This window comes from Podarcis muralis, chromosome 9, assembly GCF_964188315.1.
Source record: "Podarcis muralis chromosome 9, rPodMur119.hap1.1, whole genome shotgun sequence".
Lineage (NCBI taxonomy): Eukaryota > Metazoa > Chordata > Lepidosauria > Squamata > Lacertidae > Podarcis > Podarcis muralis.
Genome location: NC_135663.1, coordinates 39,801,562 through 39,821,414, shown reverse-complemented (window position 1 = coordinate 39,821,414; position 19,853 = coordinate 39,801,562). Strand labels below are relative to the sequence as shown.

Sequence of the window (19,853 nt, the reverse complement as noted above, 5' to 3'; positions counted from 1 at the left end):
CTGAGAGAGCTTTGGAAGTTTAAGCCTTGGGGAACTCAGCCGCCAACACTCTTTTCCTAAGCAATTTTTTTTATTATGAAAAGCAGGCAATGAGTAGCTGGCAGCAGCAGAGGTCTTGTACACTTCTTTCTTAAGGCTTGCGTGTTCATAAGTGTGCTCAGGAGTGTCCTTTACAAGCCCTCCAGATCACAGTGGCGGCTTTTAATTGTCTTTTGGCCAAGGAGACCTTGGACACTAGAATCTCCATGCATCTGACTGGTGATGGATGCTTCCCGAGCATGCTCAGTCTCATCCAGAATTTGAGAATCTTTGGGTCTGTATGTAATCGACCCAGGTAAAATTTCAAAACTTGATTTCTGCTCCATCTACACTCCTCCTGAAATGATTGCCCCCTAGTCTTAGTTTTTTGAGTGGTCTTTCAAAAAAAAAAAATCACATAGGAGTACCATTTATTTTATGAATTGTTACACTTCTTTCATGAAAAATGCAGTGAAATAAGATAGAAAACCGGTAATTTAAATTATTTATCATTTCTTAGCTAGAGAAGAATTGCTGTTTGCACCCCGTGGTTGTTGGGTTTTTGTGTTTGTTTTTGCCGTGACATTTTTCTTTTATACTCTGGTTTCTCTTTAGATTGTTTTTGCCTTTTTTGACATTTTCTCTCTCTTTCACAATTGTCTAGCTCCTCAGTTGTTGATTTTAGTTATCAAACAAATGTTTAGGTATATAAAGCCCTTTATTCCTAAGATAAAGAGTCTGTTTAAAATCCCTCCATGGGAAGAGTGGCTGTCATGTGTTTACAAAGGAAGCCTTGATTTTATCAACTACAGGAGGAGCAGATGTACCATGTGACTATGCATATAAGAAGCCTCAGGGCACACAAAGGCATTAGATTTAAACTGCGGGGAAAATATTAGGCCATTTGAGGAACAGTATCAGCTACTGCAATGGTTCTGATATCTTAAAGGCTGGGATTGTATGACTACTTTTAAAAACTACCATGTTATATATTGCCCCCTGCCTAAGGCCTTTAAACATCATTTAATCTTTCCCTTTTATTGTGTCCCTTTCCACTTTCCATTTTTTCCCTAACGTGTTAGATTACAAATCTCTTGTACACCACTCATAAATTGAGACTTGTGAAATAATTGTGGTTTTTATATCACGCTCCTACCTTTTTTATTACTCCTATCCATCCCTTTAGCTATCTGTTAAATACAGCCAAACCTTTGTTGTTGAACGTAATCTGTTCTGGAAGCCCGTTCGGCTTCCAAAATGTTCAACAACCGAGGCATTACTTCTGTTTGGCTGCAGGAGCTTCCTGCGCTCAAGCGGAAGCCATGTCGGACATTCGGCTTCTGAAAAACATTTGAAAACCGGAACATATCCGTGTCTTCGGCATTTGGGAGCCAAAACGTTCCAAAATAGAGCTGTTTAGAAACCAAGGTTTGGCTGTACACCATTCTTTGATGTCAAACGTTACTTTTAAACTGCAGTATGAAAAACTACTCAAAAACAATGCACTATTTTTAAATTGGCCTCCACCGAAAAACAAAAGAAAACACAGTGTTGCCATGATGAACATTTCCAAAGAAATGCTGAGAAAGAGGATGCTAGCTAATTAACAGATTTGGGGGGCGGCAGGGGGAGAGACAATGGGAAAGTGACCATTCTACCATGTAATGATCACCACTCAGTCTTGCCTTTTTATGTATGTATCCAGTTTGTACTGTCTGTATTCAAGCTACCTTAATTTCTTTAGTTTATAGAATAATTAAGATTAACAATATAATATTATTGGATTTGAAACTGATTTTATGTATCTAATTGCCGATTGTTTAACAAAATTTCTATACCATTTGATTCTAAGCAGTTTACAAGAAATATTAAAGTTATTGATTAAAACAGCTAAAAACAATTCAAATCATTTAAAAGGAATTAAAATAAACAGTAACAGATTAAAACATTTCAACTTCTATATGTCTGGATAGACTTGCCTAAACAAATATGCTTTAAGCTGGCACTGTAGAAAGAGTACAAGAGAGGTGTCTGCTTGATGTCAGCCAGGAACAAGGTTGTCATTATGATGCCTCTGCCCTGGGCTCCCCTCTGCCCAACAACTTCAGAACAATCCTTGCTGTAGGGCATGCAGCAGAAAACAAGAAAGGGTTGCCGTAGCTGCCTTCTTCATATACCAGCAGGCAGCAAAACAAATGCAGCAGCAATGGGAGGATTCCCACATTTTCCCCCCCACCTCCACATTTTCAGAGTTTCTCAGGCAGCTACCTGCTGACTGTTCCTTGTGGCCAGTAGGCAGCAAAACAAGTGAAAGGTGATTCTCTCATTTCTTCCTCCACCTCAGCACACACATTTTTCTAAGTCTTAGCAAAGGGGATTGCAGGAGACATTCGAGAGGGGGAAGTGCTTAACCCCTTTCCACCACTGTGGAGCTGTGGAGGATGTGCAGTTAAACACTTCCTCCCAAATCAGACTAACACCCCTCAACCCGGTAGGCTGCTTGAAACTTTAAAATCCATGGGAAATCCATGTTAGACTGCTGAAGTAGGGACAGTCTTTCCATTTTCTTGAAGTCTTCTAATTTAACCTGCTCTTTTTTCCTGTAACTGGACCATGTACCTTTGATCACTTACTTCATATATCCAGCTACAGAGAATACTGGTACACCCTTCTCACACAGGTTAAACAAGTATTATGCAGTTACGGTTTTGCTTGCTTTTCTCGGAAAGCTTTATTTTCCAAAGCCATTGCGTTAAACTAAATTATCAGTTCTGTCCCATATTCATGTGGTATTTATGACCCCACTAGTATGTCTTAATAGATCATCCTTCTGTCTTGGCTTCTCTGATTTTAGCAGTCTGTTTTACTAATGCATCCACTGTGCTTATGATAATCTTTGGCTATATGAATATACAAGACACAGTACATTCCCTGAAGTACAGCAGCCTGAATGAGTTTAATCTCTGCTTCTTCTTTTCCTTCTTCTTTTAAGTTGGCTCTGTATGTGCTTTCATTCCTGGAACCCAAGGACCTGCTGCAGGCAGCACAGACATGTCGATACTGGAGAATTCTGGCAGAAGACAATCTTCTGTGGAGAGAGAAGTGCAGAGAGGAGGGTAAATTTCATTAAACTATTAATTCAATCATTAAAGTTGGTTTTTTTAAAAAATAAGATTTTTCAACGTCCTTTATGGAAAAACAATTCAACATGTTTTGTACATTGTGCTTGGTCTATGTGGTACGTGTACCTTCACCAGCAATAGAAATCCATATATGTGTCAGTTGCAGGCTAAATTAACTATACTTTGTATAAATTAATTAACTGTAAAGGTTAGGAAGCAGAATTGTTTTAAATCCAATAGAAATAGAGGCTTCCAAAAACTCAGAAAGTGAAGCCTACCAAGTGCAAGCAAAACTTCTATTTGGCAGTTTTTTGTGTTCTTAGCCAATAATCCCTTGAAGGAAAGCAAGAAGTGGTTATTTTAGTGGTTTCTTATCAATTGCACAATCTGGTTAGGTAAGAATTTTCAAAGGTGCCTAAACAAATCAGAAAGCCAGTGTTAATTAAATTCAGTGCCTTTCTACCATATACTTTTGTGGAACTACTTCAAGGCAACTTACAAAAATAAGCTCTTGCTTGTTGTTGTTTTTCCCTGGAGAAAATATAAGTTCAAGAAAGGCTCTCCAGGTGTGAAACCTGGCTGTTGTGTTAAAGGCTGACCAAGTGGATGAAATTGGAGCAGCTTTCTCTGTACATAAAAAAAAAAGTCTGTTGGTACTTATTGCTAGGATTGTGAGATCAAATGGCCAGAGAACAAACAGACTCTAAGAGGTGGATGTTTATCCACATGTTCCAGCAACCAGAGTTTCAAGCTAGTAATGAGATGCACCAGAGGGTAAAGATAGAGAGGATAACACAGAACCTAAGACTATCTTTGTAATATGAATGAATGAAAGAGATCACAGAATCATTGAGCTGGGATATACAAAACCTTTGGCAGAAACAGTGCTTAAAAGCACTTTAGAGAATTTTAAAAAAATAATTAGTGTCAGTGGCATAAAATTCTGAATCCAGGTGCCCAAAGGAAATAATTAAATAAGTAGTATGAGATGCTGCACTAAATCTGGGTTAGCTTAGCAGACATAAGCAGCAAGAAACAGTCTTGCTGATCTCAAGAAAACAAATCTTAGAACCATGGAAGGCTTGAAAATGAAACCAATATGTGATTGATAATCTTTGAATAAAATGGAGTTTTGAGATGTAACAGCTGATATTTAAGAAGAGATGGTGGGATTGAGTTGGTGAGGATATGTGGATAGATACTCCAGTATAGGCTTTTCAGGTAGATACTTAGAGGGCAATGAATATTGGTGAAAGCAGCTTCTGCCAGTCCCCAGCAGATATTTTGGACATCCTGTCAGCCCTGCCCATTGGCCATACTGGCTGAGGCTGATGGGAGTTACAGCTTAAAACATCTGGAGGGCACCAGGCTGGGAAAGTCTTGATTAAAGAACAGAACAGATTTGGACAGAGTGTTATCAGCTGGGAAGTACTGTTAGAGTATAGTAAAGTTGCTAATAGTTTTATTCTCTTGGAAGGAAGGGTGTGAGAGAAAGGAAACTGACATTTGTTGCCTGTTTCTGATTTTTGGTTTTAATATAGGAATTGATGAACCATTACATATCAAGAGGAGAAAAGTAATAAAACCAGGCTTTATTCATAGTCCATGGAAAAGTGCTTACATCAGACAGCACAGAATTGATACTAACTGGCGGCGAGGAGAACTTAAATCTCCTAAGGTAACCATCTTTGAACAAAGAACAATATATAATGAATTAAGTTGGATTGGGGCTTATTCTTATTTAATAGTAGCCAAATTGTTTGACATTTTTAAAAGACACCAAAACTTTTAAAAAAGAACTTTCAAACTCTTCAAGTTTTAGCATGTGTTGCATTTCACCATTATCTTTTGTCATAGCCATAAGTGTTTTAACACATAAAATTGAGTGTGTATTGGGGTGTTGCCTATTCTTAGAACATTAGGTGGCTATATGATCCAGATTCATTGAATGCATGTGCTTACATATTCTATATGACCCCATCCTTTGATATATCCATCATTTGAATCATATCTCTGCTATTTTATGCGGTCACCAAGAATCATAGTGTTATAGAATTGGAAGGGACTCTGAGCATCATCTAGTCCAACCTCCAGCAATGCAGAAGCCAATGAACCCAGTTGTCAAGGGGAAAGTAAATAGTCTGAAAGGCAGGGGAAACTTGCACAGAAATCACTGTGTTGGAATAGTGTGCAGGTTTATATTATAATCCAGTCGTCTCCTCAAGCCTTTAGGAGCCCCATAGAAAGTGCAGCACTCTGCACACTGTGACACATTGCACCCCACTTGGGGATCCTGCAAATACATAAGACTCTCACTATCCTGTCCATGCACCACAATGACACCTATTTCATTATTTGCATTATAAAATGAAGTGATTTCCAACATACACAATGTAATACCTGATTTGATGAAAGGTTTTGTGTCTTCTTTCATATTGTACAAAGAGTTCAACTCCTTCCTCCAATCAAACTAAGTGCCAAGGCACTAACACGACTTACTACAATTTAGTTTGTGCTAACAAACCTAGGTGGGGCTATGTATTAATACTTATCCAATAGTATTATGGTTAGTCATGGTTGTGAAACTTTTTTTAATGCCTTAGAGATTAAGCACTAAGTAATTCTAACCACCATGAGAATATTTAACTAAGGCAGATTAAAAATGCAGCATCTATCATTGTTTGGAAACCACAGGAGATTGCTGCAGGCATGTTCTAGGAAGAAGAAAGCACTACAACTGGTGCCTTACTGCTTCCCAGAAACGATATGGACTGTCCAGAGCATATCATTCACCAGCCTGCATGAATCAAATACTATCAAATACTAGCAAGCCTTTTGATATGTAAATGGTTGCTACAGGGATTGTGCTTTTGGCCTTTTCAGTAGTAGGAGATGATGTTAAGGTGGATGTTAAGGTGTTAAGAGTCGATAACTACTTGTCCATGCAAGTAAGTAAGTAAGTAAGTGGTAATTTGCATGGTTGCAACAAACAAACAAACAAAAAAGTAAAATTGTTTGTTAGCAAGAAAAATTGCAGCATTAAGAAGAGAAATCTAGTTTGTTCCTGTTGGTAAACTAGCTTTATGCGTAGAAAGCAGTAATAACAAAAAATTATAAGAATCCAACCTGTAATTTCTATACATGAGTAGTAGTGAAGTATATGTAAATTCTTCTATATTGTCAGGTGCTCAAAGGTCATGATGATCATGTGATCACTTGTCTACAGTTCTGTGGCAACCGAATAGTGAGTGGCTCTGATGATAATACATTAAAGGTTTGGTCGGCAGTTACAGGAAAGGTAAGCCAAATTGTTAATTGTGTTCTAATCAAATTCATCCTAAATATGTTGACGGAATTTTTCCTGATCAGGCATACATTAGCTGCATGCTACGTCCTCTCCCATTCTAAAACTGAATTATGGTTTGTTTTAAACTAGAGATCCCAGTTAATGTCTGAGCTGGGCCACTGAGTGTTAACTCATACTGGCTAGTAATTCTTGAATTCTGTTACTCAAACTTCATCAGAAAAGCACAAGAAAAGCTTTAAAATATATGGGCCAGGTCAACTAAAAGCTGTTCTTTCACCAGTGCAAGAGATTGGAGGGTTTCTTTTGGGTGGTTTAGAAATGCCACAGAACTTACTGTCTCAGCACTGCATGAACTCTACTGCACATGTTTGCAAAACAGCAACATAGATTCTCTTCCTTTGGCTCCCAGTTTACTGGATCCAACTCATAATTATTATATGTCGGGATATTTTTGTAGTATTCTTACATTTATGATAGTTTCAAATGCACTTTATCCTATTGAAAATGTTATTTGATTTTTTCATAAAAACTTGTATTTTTATAAGTTACTTTGTGTGCTCTACCAGAGTCACAACTCATACACCATTAGAAATAAATGGTGGTTTTTTGACAGTAATTTTGCTATGGAATTATTTGCCACATGTTTTCCAGTAAATATCAATATATGTTTATCATTTCTGTGTCTGACGTATATTTTACCAACATGTATCATGTTTCTAAATGTTTCTCTGTCTGTCTTGTATTCTTTTATATGAATCCAATGTTATCAATGGTAATTTGTTAGCAGTCCTATCTAAGCTCGTTTTCTCATATTCCAAATGGCAGACAGACCGACTTCAGTAACAAATGTAAGACTTTTGTTAAACACTGGCATTGAATTAGACTTAAAATAAAGCTTGAAAGTCATTCAGTAGAATTCACTGAGAACAGATGTCACAAATAATGGCTGTCCTTGATAGTCAACCAAATTGTGGTTTCCAGAAGCCCACTTTCCCCTTCACTACGATCCAGTTTATGTCTACAGTGTCCAATGGGACGAACTCCCATTGGAGTCAAAGCCAGTGCTGCTGTGTAGGCTTCAACAGTAGATGCTACCTATCACTGGTATACTTACTGGAAGTTAATACATCTAGGATTAGGATCAGGCTGCTGGTCTCTGATCTTTATCTGTACTTCTGCTTGAAGTCAGGGGCAGTGCCCATCTTCCCTCCCCACAGTCCATGCTTGGAGCTGCACTACAGAGGACTTTGGAAGCTCAGTACAGTTGCCATGGTTATCCCTCTACAACTTCAAAGTTGAGGCTTGCAATCCAGTTTGAAGTTGGGAAGGAAGGTTGGAAACTGACTGGTTTTTATACACACCCACACCTGCTTTTCCCTTTCACTAAAATCCTGCCATGAAAGGTATTGCCTCATGTAAAATTTACAAATCCAGCTAGGACTTACATTTTTCAGTGTGGGAATGGGGGGAAGTGAAACACTTCCCCCTCCCATTTATAAATGCAATGCTGCTGCATTTGAATTATGATATCATCACTTGCCTGCCAGTGTAGTAGCTTCGTAACAAATTATAGCACATCATTGTGTGAAATATGTATGAAGAGTTGGGTAAATTCATCTATCTTTTGTCATCTGTCCTCTTTGTCTAAATGGTAACCATGACAAATGCTTGCTTTCAGTGTCTAAGAACACTTGTTGGACATACAGGTGGAGTTTGGTCATCACAAATGAGGGACAATATAATCATCAGTGGATCTACAGACCGAACCCTTAAAGTGTGGAATGCAGAGACCGGAGAGTGTATACATACATTATATGGGCATACCTCAACTGTGCGTTGCATGCACCTGCATGAAAAAAGGTAACTGTTTATCAACAATTGTAATTTGATTACTTCTTCAGCTTTCCTGTACTTTACATTAAATCAAGCTTACTTAAGTTTCAGTTGGAACAGACAACTCAATCAATGAAACTTATATAAGCTTCAAAAAATTAATTGCAAAAATTAATATTTTAATATAAATCTATTCATACAATCTGAAATAAATAATGAATAAATAATCCTTACATTTGTAATGAGTTTTTATGCACAAATGTAGAAAAAAACCCCAATCACATAGAAAACTTTGCAAAGGAGAAAAGGGGAAGAAGACCTGAAAAGTGCAGGAATAGAACCACAAGGTGGATATTTAATCATGTAATCAGATAATTGTTTTCTACTAATAGCCTCTTTTCTTATATAGCCATCCTACTTGTTAGTGTGGTAAAATCACCTCACTTTAATTGACAAAAGGAAAGGCTCTTTCTTTCTCTGCTTCTTTAAACATTACTTTAAGTTTTCGCTCAATTTAATAATTGCCTTTTTAACACTGAATTTCTTGCATCAAAAGTAGACAGAGCTGTAGCTTCTAAGTCCAGATCTTAAAACAGAAATAGAGCAAAACTTTTAAGCGGAAAAGGGGAGAACTAAAGGTAACTTCCAGATGCAATTTTGCTTTAAAAAGAATAATAAAATATCAATTTGCAAACCCATTATTAAAAGACACGTAACACATGCTTATAGTTTTGAACTGGGGTAGTTCATGAACCTGTAATCTTCATAGGCTGATTATTCTGTACCAGTTAAGGAGAAGTGCTAAAGGGGAAAGACATCTTTAAAGTCCGGGTCCACATTAGTAGGTTAATAGTAATGTTGCTTCAAGGACATTAGCAGGTGCACTTCATTTCTAACATTCTCAGATGGTAAACATAGGTTCATTGATCCAAAGCTACTAACAGCTTGCTGCTGGTGAGGATAAGGCTGTCAAATATGTTATGAGGAGTGGCATTAGAAAACCAAGCTTGCTTACATTTTTCAGTCTTAAAATCTGGTGCCAAGATTTCAGAAGCAACTGTTGTAGCCACTGTGTCTGTCAATAGGAATGGGTTAATTACCTGCTTTTATACATAGAACTTACTTAGGTAGCCGTCTGAACTAAATACAATTAAAATGGCCACATAAAACTAAATGCAGCTTTTGTTTTTCTTTTTCCCCCCTCCTAGAGTTGTCAGTGGGTCTCGAGATGCTACCCTGAGAGTTTGGGACATAGAGACAGGCCAGTGTTTACATGTTCTGATGGGTCACGTAGCTGCAGTCCGGTGTGTACAATATGATGGCAGGAGGGTTGTTAGTGGAGCATATGATTTCATGGTCAAAGTATGGGATCCAGAAACTGAAACCTGTCTACACACCTTGCAAGGGCATACTAATAGAGTCTATTCATTACAGGTAAGCATACTGCATCTGGTGCTATAAGTGTCCTTCAGTTTTCCACTAATAGTTATGGACGCCGAATGGAATATTTGCTGAGTAGCCAGCAAATAATAAAAGTGAACCATGTTCTATGCTTCCTTGGTTTCCTTTCTCCTCCGTCCTTTGTCTCTCTAGTCCTCTTAATTACTTTATAAGCTTTAAATAAAGAGAGCTTGACAATGTGTTCCTACAATGCTGTGAGAGCAACTTTGGTAGCGTTCTTCGCTTGCATTGTAGGAAAGGTCAACTGTATCCACATTTATCTTACATTTCATTCATTTAAAACCTGTCTTTCTTCCCAGATGGGAGCACTTGCAATCATACAAACCACAGTCCAAAATTATCCATTACCAAACTCTACAACAAAACCACACTCTGGTTTTGTTTTAATGATGGTTCTGTTTACTTTTAATTTTGGTAGCTGTTGATGTTTTTAATGTTTAATATTACTTTGGGGCAGAAAGGCAATTTATAAAATATTTTTAATAATTAAAATAGAACACAGATTCAGCATTATCCGAATAAGAAGTTTTAATATACTTCCTTAAAGGCCAATGGGGAAAAAAACCACACAGGCAGCAAAGGGGACAGTATTCCATAGGTAAGGGAGGTTTCATTGCCAAAATGATTCTGCCCCTTGTAGAGGTCAGTCTCACTGAACGTGGCGCCACCATATTATTATAATGCATTGTGATATATACTCTGGATGGCACCTTGGGCCCTAACCATTTAGGCATTTAACCATTTAGGTTAGTACCAGCACCTTCAATTCAGCTCAAATAAATGGCATATTGTCCATGCAACTAATATTGGTTATTAACTGGGTTGGGGAGAAGGTTTGATTTGATCCACTGTTAGCATGGTGTTTCCAGATAGCAGAACCAGTAAACCAGAGAACATTTTTATCTGCTAATTCATCTTTAGAATATTCTGGTGCTTGACTTTGTAGAACATCCTCTAAACAGAGTGATAAATGTCAATGAAGGAAGGAATAGAAATCTATTAATGACCTGTATTTAAGTTGACCAAATAGCTGTCTTTGCCATTTTAGCTTGTTATGGTGTGGTATAAAAAAGTGAATTCAGGTATTATTAGAGCCAGGATGTGGAAAATATAAAGAGCTATTTTTGTTGGTATGGTGCAGTGTTGCACCAACCATGAAAATAAGTTTTCTCCAAATAAATTGTGCTGCTGGCATTTAAATAATCTGGAGCTAAATACTTCTAGTGAAACCTATACACAAAGCATTGAAATAGTTCATTTGGTTCATTATAAAAAGTTGAGTTATAGGAGCTTTATGTTAATTGTTTTCCTTGCTGCACACACATGCTTAAAATAAAATTTCTGCTAAAATGTTTAATGTATGTATAACATCATTAATTTGCATGATATGTTCTAATTGAATCTTTTGGGTCATAGTTATTTCAATTTAAAATAGATCAAGGTGTGCCATGTATAAGATGGAGACAGGACAAAAAGAGAAGGGTAAATTTACAGTGTTTCCCTTTTCTCTGATTCTGATGTGTTGGGGAGAGTGAGACTTGGTGAATCACTTGTGAGGTTGCATTGTTGAGGCTTTTTAAATGAACTGTGTCAAATTGTGCAGTTTTTCTTTTCCTTGGACATGGATGCTGCACTGGTTCAATGAACAATTGGTTCCTTGAGAGTCAATGCAGTTTAGTGGCTAAATTGTGCTGTGAAATTTATCTGGGAAGATCTAGGTTACAGCCCACACTTAAGCATAAAACTCACTTGTTGGTAAGGATAAAATGAAAGGGGTGGTGGGTGGGAATAAGAGCACATGTACAGTTTTACTCCTTAAAAGAAGCATAGGATAAAAATGTAATATGAAAAATTAAACAAATGGGGTCCATCTGTTAATTAACTTGGTGTTACTAAAACAGAGTTAAAGTAGTATCCAGTGTTCTAAATGGACCGTATTAAATTAGGATAATGGTAAAATTCAATGAAAATACTTTAAAAAAGGATTGTAAGTGGTTTTGGTGATTGCTGTATATATCATTGATGGGTATACTAAAAAGAATTGCAGGCCAAAAAATTATTTATTATATATATAAAACTGTAAAAAAAATTAGCACAATTTAAAAGATAAATAGAATAAAGCTTAATTGATACAGATAAGTTCATTTCATCTGCTAAATTGCTTGGTCATGTCTTTCATCACTCTTGAATTTCAGAGGTGGTCTTTTAGCTTGCCTACTGGTACTCTAGCATTGTATGGATTGAAAAAGCTTAAGCAGAAGAATAAACAGCAATACTTAGATATGCTAGAACTCCTGGACTAGACTTACATGCACATTATATATAATGAGTAAATAATCCTGTAGGCCCTCCATAAGTACAAGATGAGTTTCACCCATGTGCAGAATGAGTTTTACCCCTCTTTGCTACTGCCTTGGGGAAATATAGTTTATTTGAACACTGTAGTCTGACTGCTTTAAGTTGCTTTGCTACATATGAAAACCTGTGCATTTACAGATGTACCACTTTAATCATGTGATGCATATAACAACCTTCAAATTATAATTTACAAAAGCCCATCCTTTCATCATTGGTAGTGTAAGAATAAATGAAAACATCATCTGGCATTAATTTAATTTTGGATCTAAAGGCTGCAAAGGCCTGCCTTCTCATAGAGGAAGGAAACTTTTAGGTTCTTGAGTTTGACGAGGATATTTCTCATTGCCAATAAATTTGTTTTTTGATAGAACTTCACTTTATTCAATCCTCTCAAAGAAGCAATTAGAGGACAGAAATAAGTAACCATTTAATCAAAGCTTTGATTACTAGATGAGAGCACCATATTTAATTGTTCCATCTGTTCTATGGTTATTAATGTAAAATATTTCCTATTAAGGTAGTAAGTATGATATTAGAAATATTAATATTTCATCATTTTAAGATGCATTGACATTTTAACTCATCACTGTATGCTTCAATTCCTTGTGGTTCTCAGCAGTCTGTATTTTGGGGTGAATGCCAGATTTTTAGGGATTCCTTTTGGGGGGAGTGGGGGATGTTCCTGCTGTTGCTGTATGCCTTTCAATCTTAATTTGTTATTAGGCAAGGACAAGATATATTTGGTTGATCAAGCTGGAAATTTAAACCAATCAAAGCTTGCATCTGTATTAAAATAATGTTTTTTTTAATACACAGCATTAACAGGTAATATTAAAATAATATACAAGGATGTAATGAAACATGCTCTAGATTAGCCCTTTTCTCTTTGAGAGTGAAGTGGGACATATTACAGATCATCTTTGTGATTTAGGGAAACCCTTGTGTATCTGTAAGTAAGGTTCCGGCTAGTTTGGCCATAGTCACTTGTTCCAGGTACATGTGGAGTAGTTCCTTGAGCAATTTGAGTCACAGTGTAGCCTATATTTGGATATCAAGAAATTAAACCAGAGAAGCTGGGTTTAGGCAGCAGTGAGCAATCTGAAATGATCTTACTGTTTCTGAAAGTATATCAGAAATGCTTATCCCCAAAAAGTTTTTGACTTGAGTTTCTACTGAAATGAGGCTGCATTTTAATGTTGTGTTTTAATCTTGTTTTTAAGTTGTATTTTAATCAATTGTTTTTATACCTTGTATTAGCTGCCCTGAGCCTGGTCTTGGCTGGGGAGGGCGGGATATAAATAAAAATTATTATTAATTATTATTATTATTATTATTATTATTATTATTATTATTATTATTATTACATATCTAGCTATGTTTGGGACTGTAGAAGTAAACATAATCAGTGTTTACAGATTTTTTTAAACAATAAAAATATATTAATTTAGTTCACATTTCCCCCCTTAGTTTGATGGTATCCACGTGGTGAGTGGGTCTCTTGACACTTCAATCAGAGTTTGGGATGTAGAGACCGGAAACTGCATTCACACATTAACAGGCCACCAGTCGTTAACAAGTGGGATGGAACTCAAGGACAACATTCTTGTCTCTGGGAATGCAGATTCTACAGTCAAAATCTGGGATATCAAAACAGGACAGTGTTTACAAACGTTGCAAGGTAAGCTTCTCATGGTCTTATGGAACTAAATGTAAAATTCTCACAGGACAACGCAGTATTAACGACTCTACACATGTGGTTATAAATTGAACACATGCTTAAGATCTGAATACAATAGAGAGGATAGGCTCATCTGCTGGTGGGAAATGAATATGGGGGAAAATACTCACTTTTGCATTTTCCATCTCTGTTTCTGCTGTTCTCTCTTCATATCGTTGAATGATTTGTTCTGTTGTAATAGTTTCTTTTCGTTGGCAAGAAAAGTATAATAAATGGCAGTCAGATATGCTATAATAGCAAAGAGGAAGGAACTAGTTTTTCCTAAGCAATTAAATACTTAGCCATTGAGAGAGAGGTCATAGGAATTTTGACACCCATAAGCATCCTGTCTGAATTTATAATTGCCCATCTATAGCAGTGAAGCATTCTGGAGTGCTTTCTGCCCAAACCCTAAGTTGCCACCCAAAGGGTAGAAAAGGTACTTTGACTCTGCAATGGGTCACTTTGACTCCACCCCTCCCTCAGTTCTTTCCAAATGTGGTTTTCCTACGGAATTAGTTTCTGACCAGGAGATTATGCCCTGGGCTTTCAAATGACACCTTGCAGGTGCAGAATGTCTGCGTGTCTTGGAACCTTTCTCTGGAAAAAGACCAACTGGCCATGTTGCGTAATTAAAACTGAAGTATTCTACAGGATAAAATTAACACTAGAGATGTGCTTCAATTGTACATTTAGCCAAGCTGTGTTCTAAATGAGTACCTAGTACTTTGAAGAAAAGAAAGGAACATAAATTTTAACAAATAAAATAAAGCAAGAAAAACAAAGCTCCAGAATCAGACATTCTCCCTCTTTGTCCTTGGGCATCATTTTTCTATGAACTGACTGTCGGTGGTTATGCACTGATCTAGTAGAAATATTTATTGCTGAAGAAAACAGTCTGAGACAGTTGAAAATTTGTTCAGGTTATTTAATCTAATTTATTTACTCTAATAAACCACATTAATCTGAAAAAATGCAGTCATTAAAACAGCAACTCATTATTTTCATTCGGAAGTTATTGAGACATTCTAGTGGCTGGAGGTTAATTGGAAAGGCAGACAGTACATAAGAACACGCTGCCTATTCATATAAATCAAAAAGAATGATTTCAGAGTACGTGTGGCATTTAGAAAGGTGAAGAGTGGGGGAGGAAAAGAAAAATGTTAGCGTTTCTTTTGTTTATTGCATGGACATATATGCATAGATATGTAGGCATATTCTTTTCAAAACAAGTCTTTAAAAATAAGAGTCTGTTTTTTTAAACATACTATCAGATTTGAAGTATGGTCTTTACAGGCTTTTATCCGTAAGTTATTATGGAAAGTCCATCATGCAGTTAAGCCAAATACGCTTATTATTATTCTCGGATTGGAACCTTTCGTTAAAGTTTGGTTATTCATGTGGGTTGATGAGAAAATGTCATTAAGAAGGCAGTCTTGCAAATAAAAATCAAGAACTCACCACACACTGCTCTATTCTCCTCTCTAATACATGAAAGAATGACTCACACAACTGCCACAGGGATGCATTGTTTCCCCCTAGTTGGAAAAGCACTATGGATGGATTTCAAATGGCAAAAGACGAGCAGCCTTCCCCATAGACACCTCCTTCTACAGTCTGCATAGCTTTGCAAGGTCATCTTCAGATAAGATGGACAAGCACTGCCAGCCTGCTTTAAACAAGTCATTCTAGGATGACTCTCAGTTTCTGTGCTCTCTTTCTTCTTGCCCAAGAAAGAGAAATCATGGTAGCTGCCACTGTATATTATGCTTTTTCCTCAGGTGTGTAAAGTGCAGCACTATGACAGCTGTTAATCTCATATTGGTTTCTCTCTCCTTTTCTGTCTGACAAGGTGTTTTTAAGCGAGGAGTACTTCTTCAGTTGCTTCATTGGCTACAGGCAAATTTTCCTCTACTTTCTGTTTTTGATGTATTGATTACACACTAGCCTCTGTCTGACATTCCTTTGTTTCCTGTCTTCAATTGCTTTAGGTCCCAACAAGCATCAAAGTGCTGTGACCTGTTTACAGTTCAACAAGAACTTTGTAATTACCAGCTCAGATGATGGGACTGTAAAACTATGGGACTTAAAAACGGGTGAATTTATCCGAAATCTGGTTACATTGGAAAGCGGAGGCAGTGGAGGTGTGGTATGGCGGATCAGAGCCTCTAACACGAAGCTAGTTTGTGCAGTTGGAAGCCGGAACGGGACTGAGGAAACCAAGCTGCTGGTATTGGACTTTGATGTGGATATAAAGTGAAGCTTGAAAAGATTATTTTGTCCAGAAATGCAAATAATGTTCTATCCTCCCTCCCTCCCTCTGCAAAAAGGAAAAAAATAAAACCCCTTGTCCTTGGTGGTGCAGGATGTTGGCTTGGGGCAACAGATCCTAAAGACCTACAGACTACGAAGGAGAAGACACAAAGTTGACGAACTGTAACTGACAAGAGAGGCATTTGCTGTCTCATTACATCGAAAGCTTCACTTTTGAATGGGGGCAGCTTTGCAAAATATGACTTTCCAAATCAAGCCAGGTGCAATTATTTCTTTTGTGTGTTCCTCTCAGTGCTCGTTGAGCATGGTGGAAACTTAAAAAGTTGTTACGATTCTTGTTAACCCTGTTCTTTTACCACAGAAATCTAGAAAGGAGCTTCATACCTCCATTATTAGTTACTGATTGTCTTTCAAAGAAGAGAGCATCTGTGACAGCAAAGAGTCCTTTCCATGTGTGGAAAAGCTAAAATCTTACTGTGAATTGTTTTTGTACAGTTTTACAGCTTTTTTATGTTAATTTTGCCAACCATTGCCAATGTCAATCACAGTATTAGCCTCTGTTGATCTTATTAACTGTTGCTTCCATCTATGCTCTTCAATGCATAAGTTGCTCTGAGGTGGCAAGTTGTCCAGAATTTGGAGATTCCTCAGATGGTTTAAATACATGATGCTGGTGCTAGAAGTAGGTCTTCAACTCTGGGATTGTTGTCCCACCCCTGTACTGTATTCCCAGTGGCCAAACTTATTTATGCTGCTAAATGAAAGGAAAAAAAGCAAATTATTTTTATTTTTTTTCTGCTGTGACGTTTTAGTCCCAGACTGAATTCCAAATTTGCTCTAGTTTGGTTACGGAAAATAAAATAAAAAAGACTTTTTGCCACTGAAACTTGAGCCAACTGTGCCTCTAAGAGGCTGAGAGTGGAAGAGTTTCAGACAATTTAGAGTGAAGTTTGCTTGCAAGTAAAGAATTGAGAGTGCGTGCAAAGCTTTTTCTTTTCTTTTTTTTTCTTTTCTTTTTTTTCTGGGCAAAAATTAAAACACATTCCTTGGAACAAAGCTCTTGCGGCCTGTTCTGTGGGGAAACGTTTCTTTGTGAGGGCTGTGGTGAATGGAATAAACAGACATAATGAAACTGACAAGATGTTTTTTAAAAAAAAGAAACATACAACAATGAAAATAAATTGCTGGTCAGTCTTAGTGTTTTACAGAATTTGAGAAGAATGACTGTTACAGTTTTATGGTGGTGAGGAACTGACAAGCAAAAGCGATTTGGTTTTTGTGGTAAAGTTGTCACACGAAAAAAAAAATGCAATTATCAATTGGTTTGCCTCATTCTCCAAGAGCCACAACTCAAGCTGAACTGTGAAAGTGGTTTAACACTGTATCCTAGGCGATCTTGTTTCCCCTCCCCCCTCCTTTTTGGTTTATTTATAGTCTGATTTTTTTTTTAAATCAGATTTCAGTTTGTTAATTTTAGTTATGTAACAACCTGACAGGATGGAGGAAAACAACCTTTAAAGGGATTGTGTCTATGATTTGATTCACTTAGAAATTTTATTTTCTTATAACTTAAGTGCAATAAAATGTGTTTTTTCATGTTAATATGTCTTCCTTTCAATAAATATCGTCATTTAGGTTTGGATCAAGCATAGGATTTGGCAGACACATAGATTCTTAAAACAATCATAGTTTAATTTTACTGAAAGGTCTTTAACAAGCTGTTTTTCACAACTCAATTTTAAAGAAACTTCTTAAAATTTAAGAATCTGAGAGGAAAACTGTCTCAAGAGCAACTGTTCTTTTTCCTTTTTTGAGGGTTGCTGCCTTGCTTAATGAACCTTACTGAATTTCTCATGGGGGTAATATCCAAAGATTTTATTCTGGAGCATGCTGGTAAAATAAGGGAGCTGGGCATGTTTAGCCTGGAGAAGAGGAGGTTAAGGGGTGATATGATAGCCATGTTCAAATATATAAAAGGATGTCGTATAGAGGAGGGAGAAAGGTTGTTTTCTGCTGCTCCAGAGAAGCGGACACGGAGCAATGGATCCAAACTACAAGAAAGAAGATTCCACCTAAACATTAGGAAGAACTTCCTGACAGTAAGAGCTGTTCGACAGTGGAATTTGCTGCCAAGGAGTGTGGTGGAGTCTCCGTCTTTGGAGGTCTTTAAGCAGAGGCTTGACAACCATATGTCAGGAGTGCTCTGATGGTGTTTCCTGCTTTGCAGGGGGTTGGACTCGATGGCCCTTGTGGTCTATTCCAACTCTATGATTCTAAAATAGAAGCAAAACAAATGCAATTTGCACTGTATACAAACATGTTTCTTGAAGTTCTATCAGTTTTCTCTGAAAGAATTTTGAGATGGAGAACAGAGTATTAGAATTCATTCTTAATTTTGCTATGTATTTTGATTGACTGAATGATATAATGTCATTCTCCCAAATCATGTCCCTATGGGAGCAGGAAAGGCCCCTACGGAAAGCTGAGAGAGAAAGAAGGTAGCAATAAACTGTGTAAGAAGGATCTGCAAATGAAAGTGGCTACAAAACAACCTGAGCAGAGTGCCTTTGTGGCAGCGGCAGCAGCAGTTATAACCACATCTCAGACCTATTTGCAGGCAAGTCAGAGGGCCTTGCAAGATGAGAAGAGGGGAGATTGTTCCATTGGGCCAGCACAAATGTTTGTGCTGATGGAATGCTCTTCTTAGTGCTACGTTGAATTCCACCCAGAATATTTTATGTCCCGCCTTTGTGGTAATACTAAAAATCTTGGTTGTGCTCTGCCTCCTTTTCCTTCTTCAATTTTGTCTTTGATTAAACGGAAATTCAAATTTGGTGAATGGAAGGGACAGATCCCAAGTATGTGCAAGCTTCCATTGGACACTTACGGGAAACATTCAAAATATAAAGGTGTTGCCACCCAGGGGCAGAGGAAGGTGGGTACGGGCCACCCCAGGTGTCACCACTGAGGTGGGGTGACAAAATGCCAGGCGCCACTCACCATGGGGCGTGCAGCGCACCCAAGCCACACATCTCTCCTTGGAGAGACTCGATGGCTTGGGCACACACAGGCTCCGTGCTGCCCAAATGGTCCTCCCGCTGCCTCCTCCCCAGCTGTAGGGCCGCTGAGTGGGAGGAGGCAGGCAGACTCCGGAGGCCCCACAGTGTGCCCCATCCCTGGGCGCACCACCCCATGCACCCGAGCGGCTTCCTCTGCCATGGCTGCCACCACTATTTAAAAGCCCTGTCTCAAATTCTTACATTTCTCTACCAGTCTGTTTCAAGATAACTAATACACATTCTGCATAAAGACAGAGAAAGGTCTGCTTGGTGAAGAAGGGATCAGGTGGTTCTTCAGCAGAGCCCATGCTATGCAGACAGCAGATACAAGAGCTGATCCCTGCTGTCCATTTTTTCCATGGATGTTTCATAGCAGGACTAGGAAAGACCACAGCCCAAGATTCTTGTGAGCTGCTGCCTGTTGCTAGTATTAACAGGCAGCCTGTTAGTAGGCAGACTGAGTCATCGTGTGTTTCTACCAATATAAGGTAGCTTTGTATGCAGTTATACACAGTCCTAGCTTCACTTTAACAAAATATTTTTAAGATGACGCCTCCTGCTCACCCAGCCATTACTTTCAAATACTGCTTTATGTATTCATACTTTTGTCCAATTTTCCTGTGGCATGTATATGTTCTTCTAAACCTTAAGTGAGCTACATGCCACCATCGAATATGAAGGTGCCATACAACCAGTGGCTATTT

At 37.8% G+C, this 19,853-nt stretch overlaps 1 protein-coding gene across 5 annotated transcripts in view; it reads left to right on the top strand.

The window, feature by feature from the left end:
• The window catches only part of FBXW7 (F-box and WD repeat domain containing 7), a 114,137-nt gene extending 96,445 nt beyond the window's left edge, over positions 1-17,692 (top strand). For 4 of the 5 annotated variants that reach the window (XM_028744886.2, XM_028744885.2, XM_028744888.2 and 1 more), the window contains 7 exons: positions 3,011-3,134; positions 4,682-4,818; positions 6,325-6,438; positions 8,126-8,307; positions 9,489-9,714; positions 13,567-13,777; positions 15,808-17,692. In XM_028744886.2, coding sequence (XP_028600719.2) covers positions 3,011-3,134; positions 4,682-4,818; positions 6,325-6,438; positions 8,126-8,307; positions 9,489-9,714; positions 13,567-13,777; positions 15,808-16,076 — 1,263 coding nt within the window. In that variant the 3' untranslated portion in view covers positions 16,077-17,692. Of the gene's footprint in view, positions 1-3,010; positions 3,135-4,681; positions 4,819-6,324; positions 6,439-8,125; positions 8,308-9,488; positions 9,715-13,566; positions 13,778-15,807 lie in introns of those variants that run through there. The other variant, XM_028744889.2, reaches the window with a different exon arrangement.
• The last annotated feature ends 2,161 nt before the right edge of the window (positions 17,693-19,853 follow it).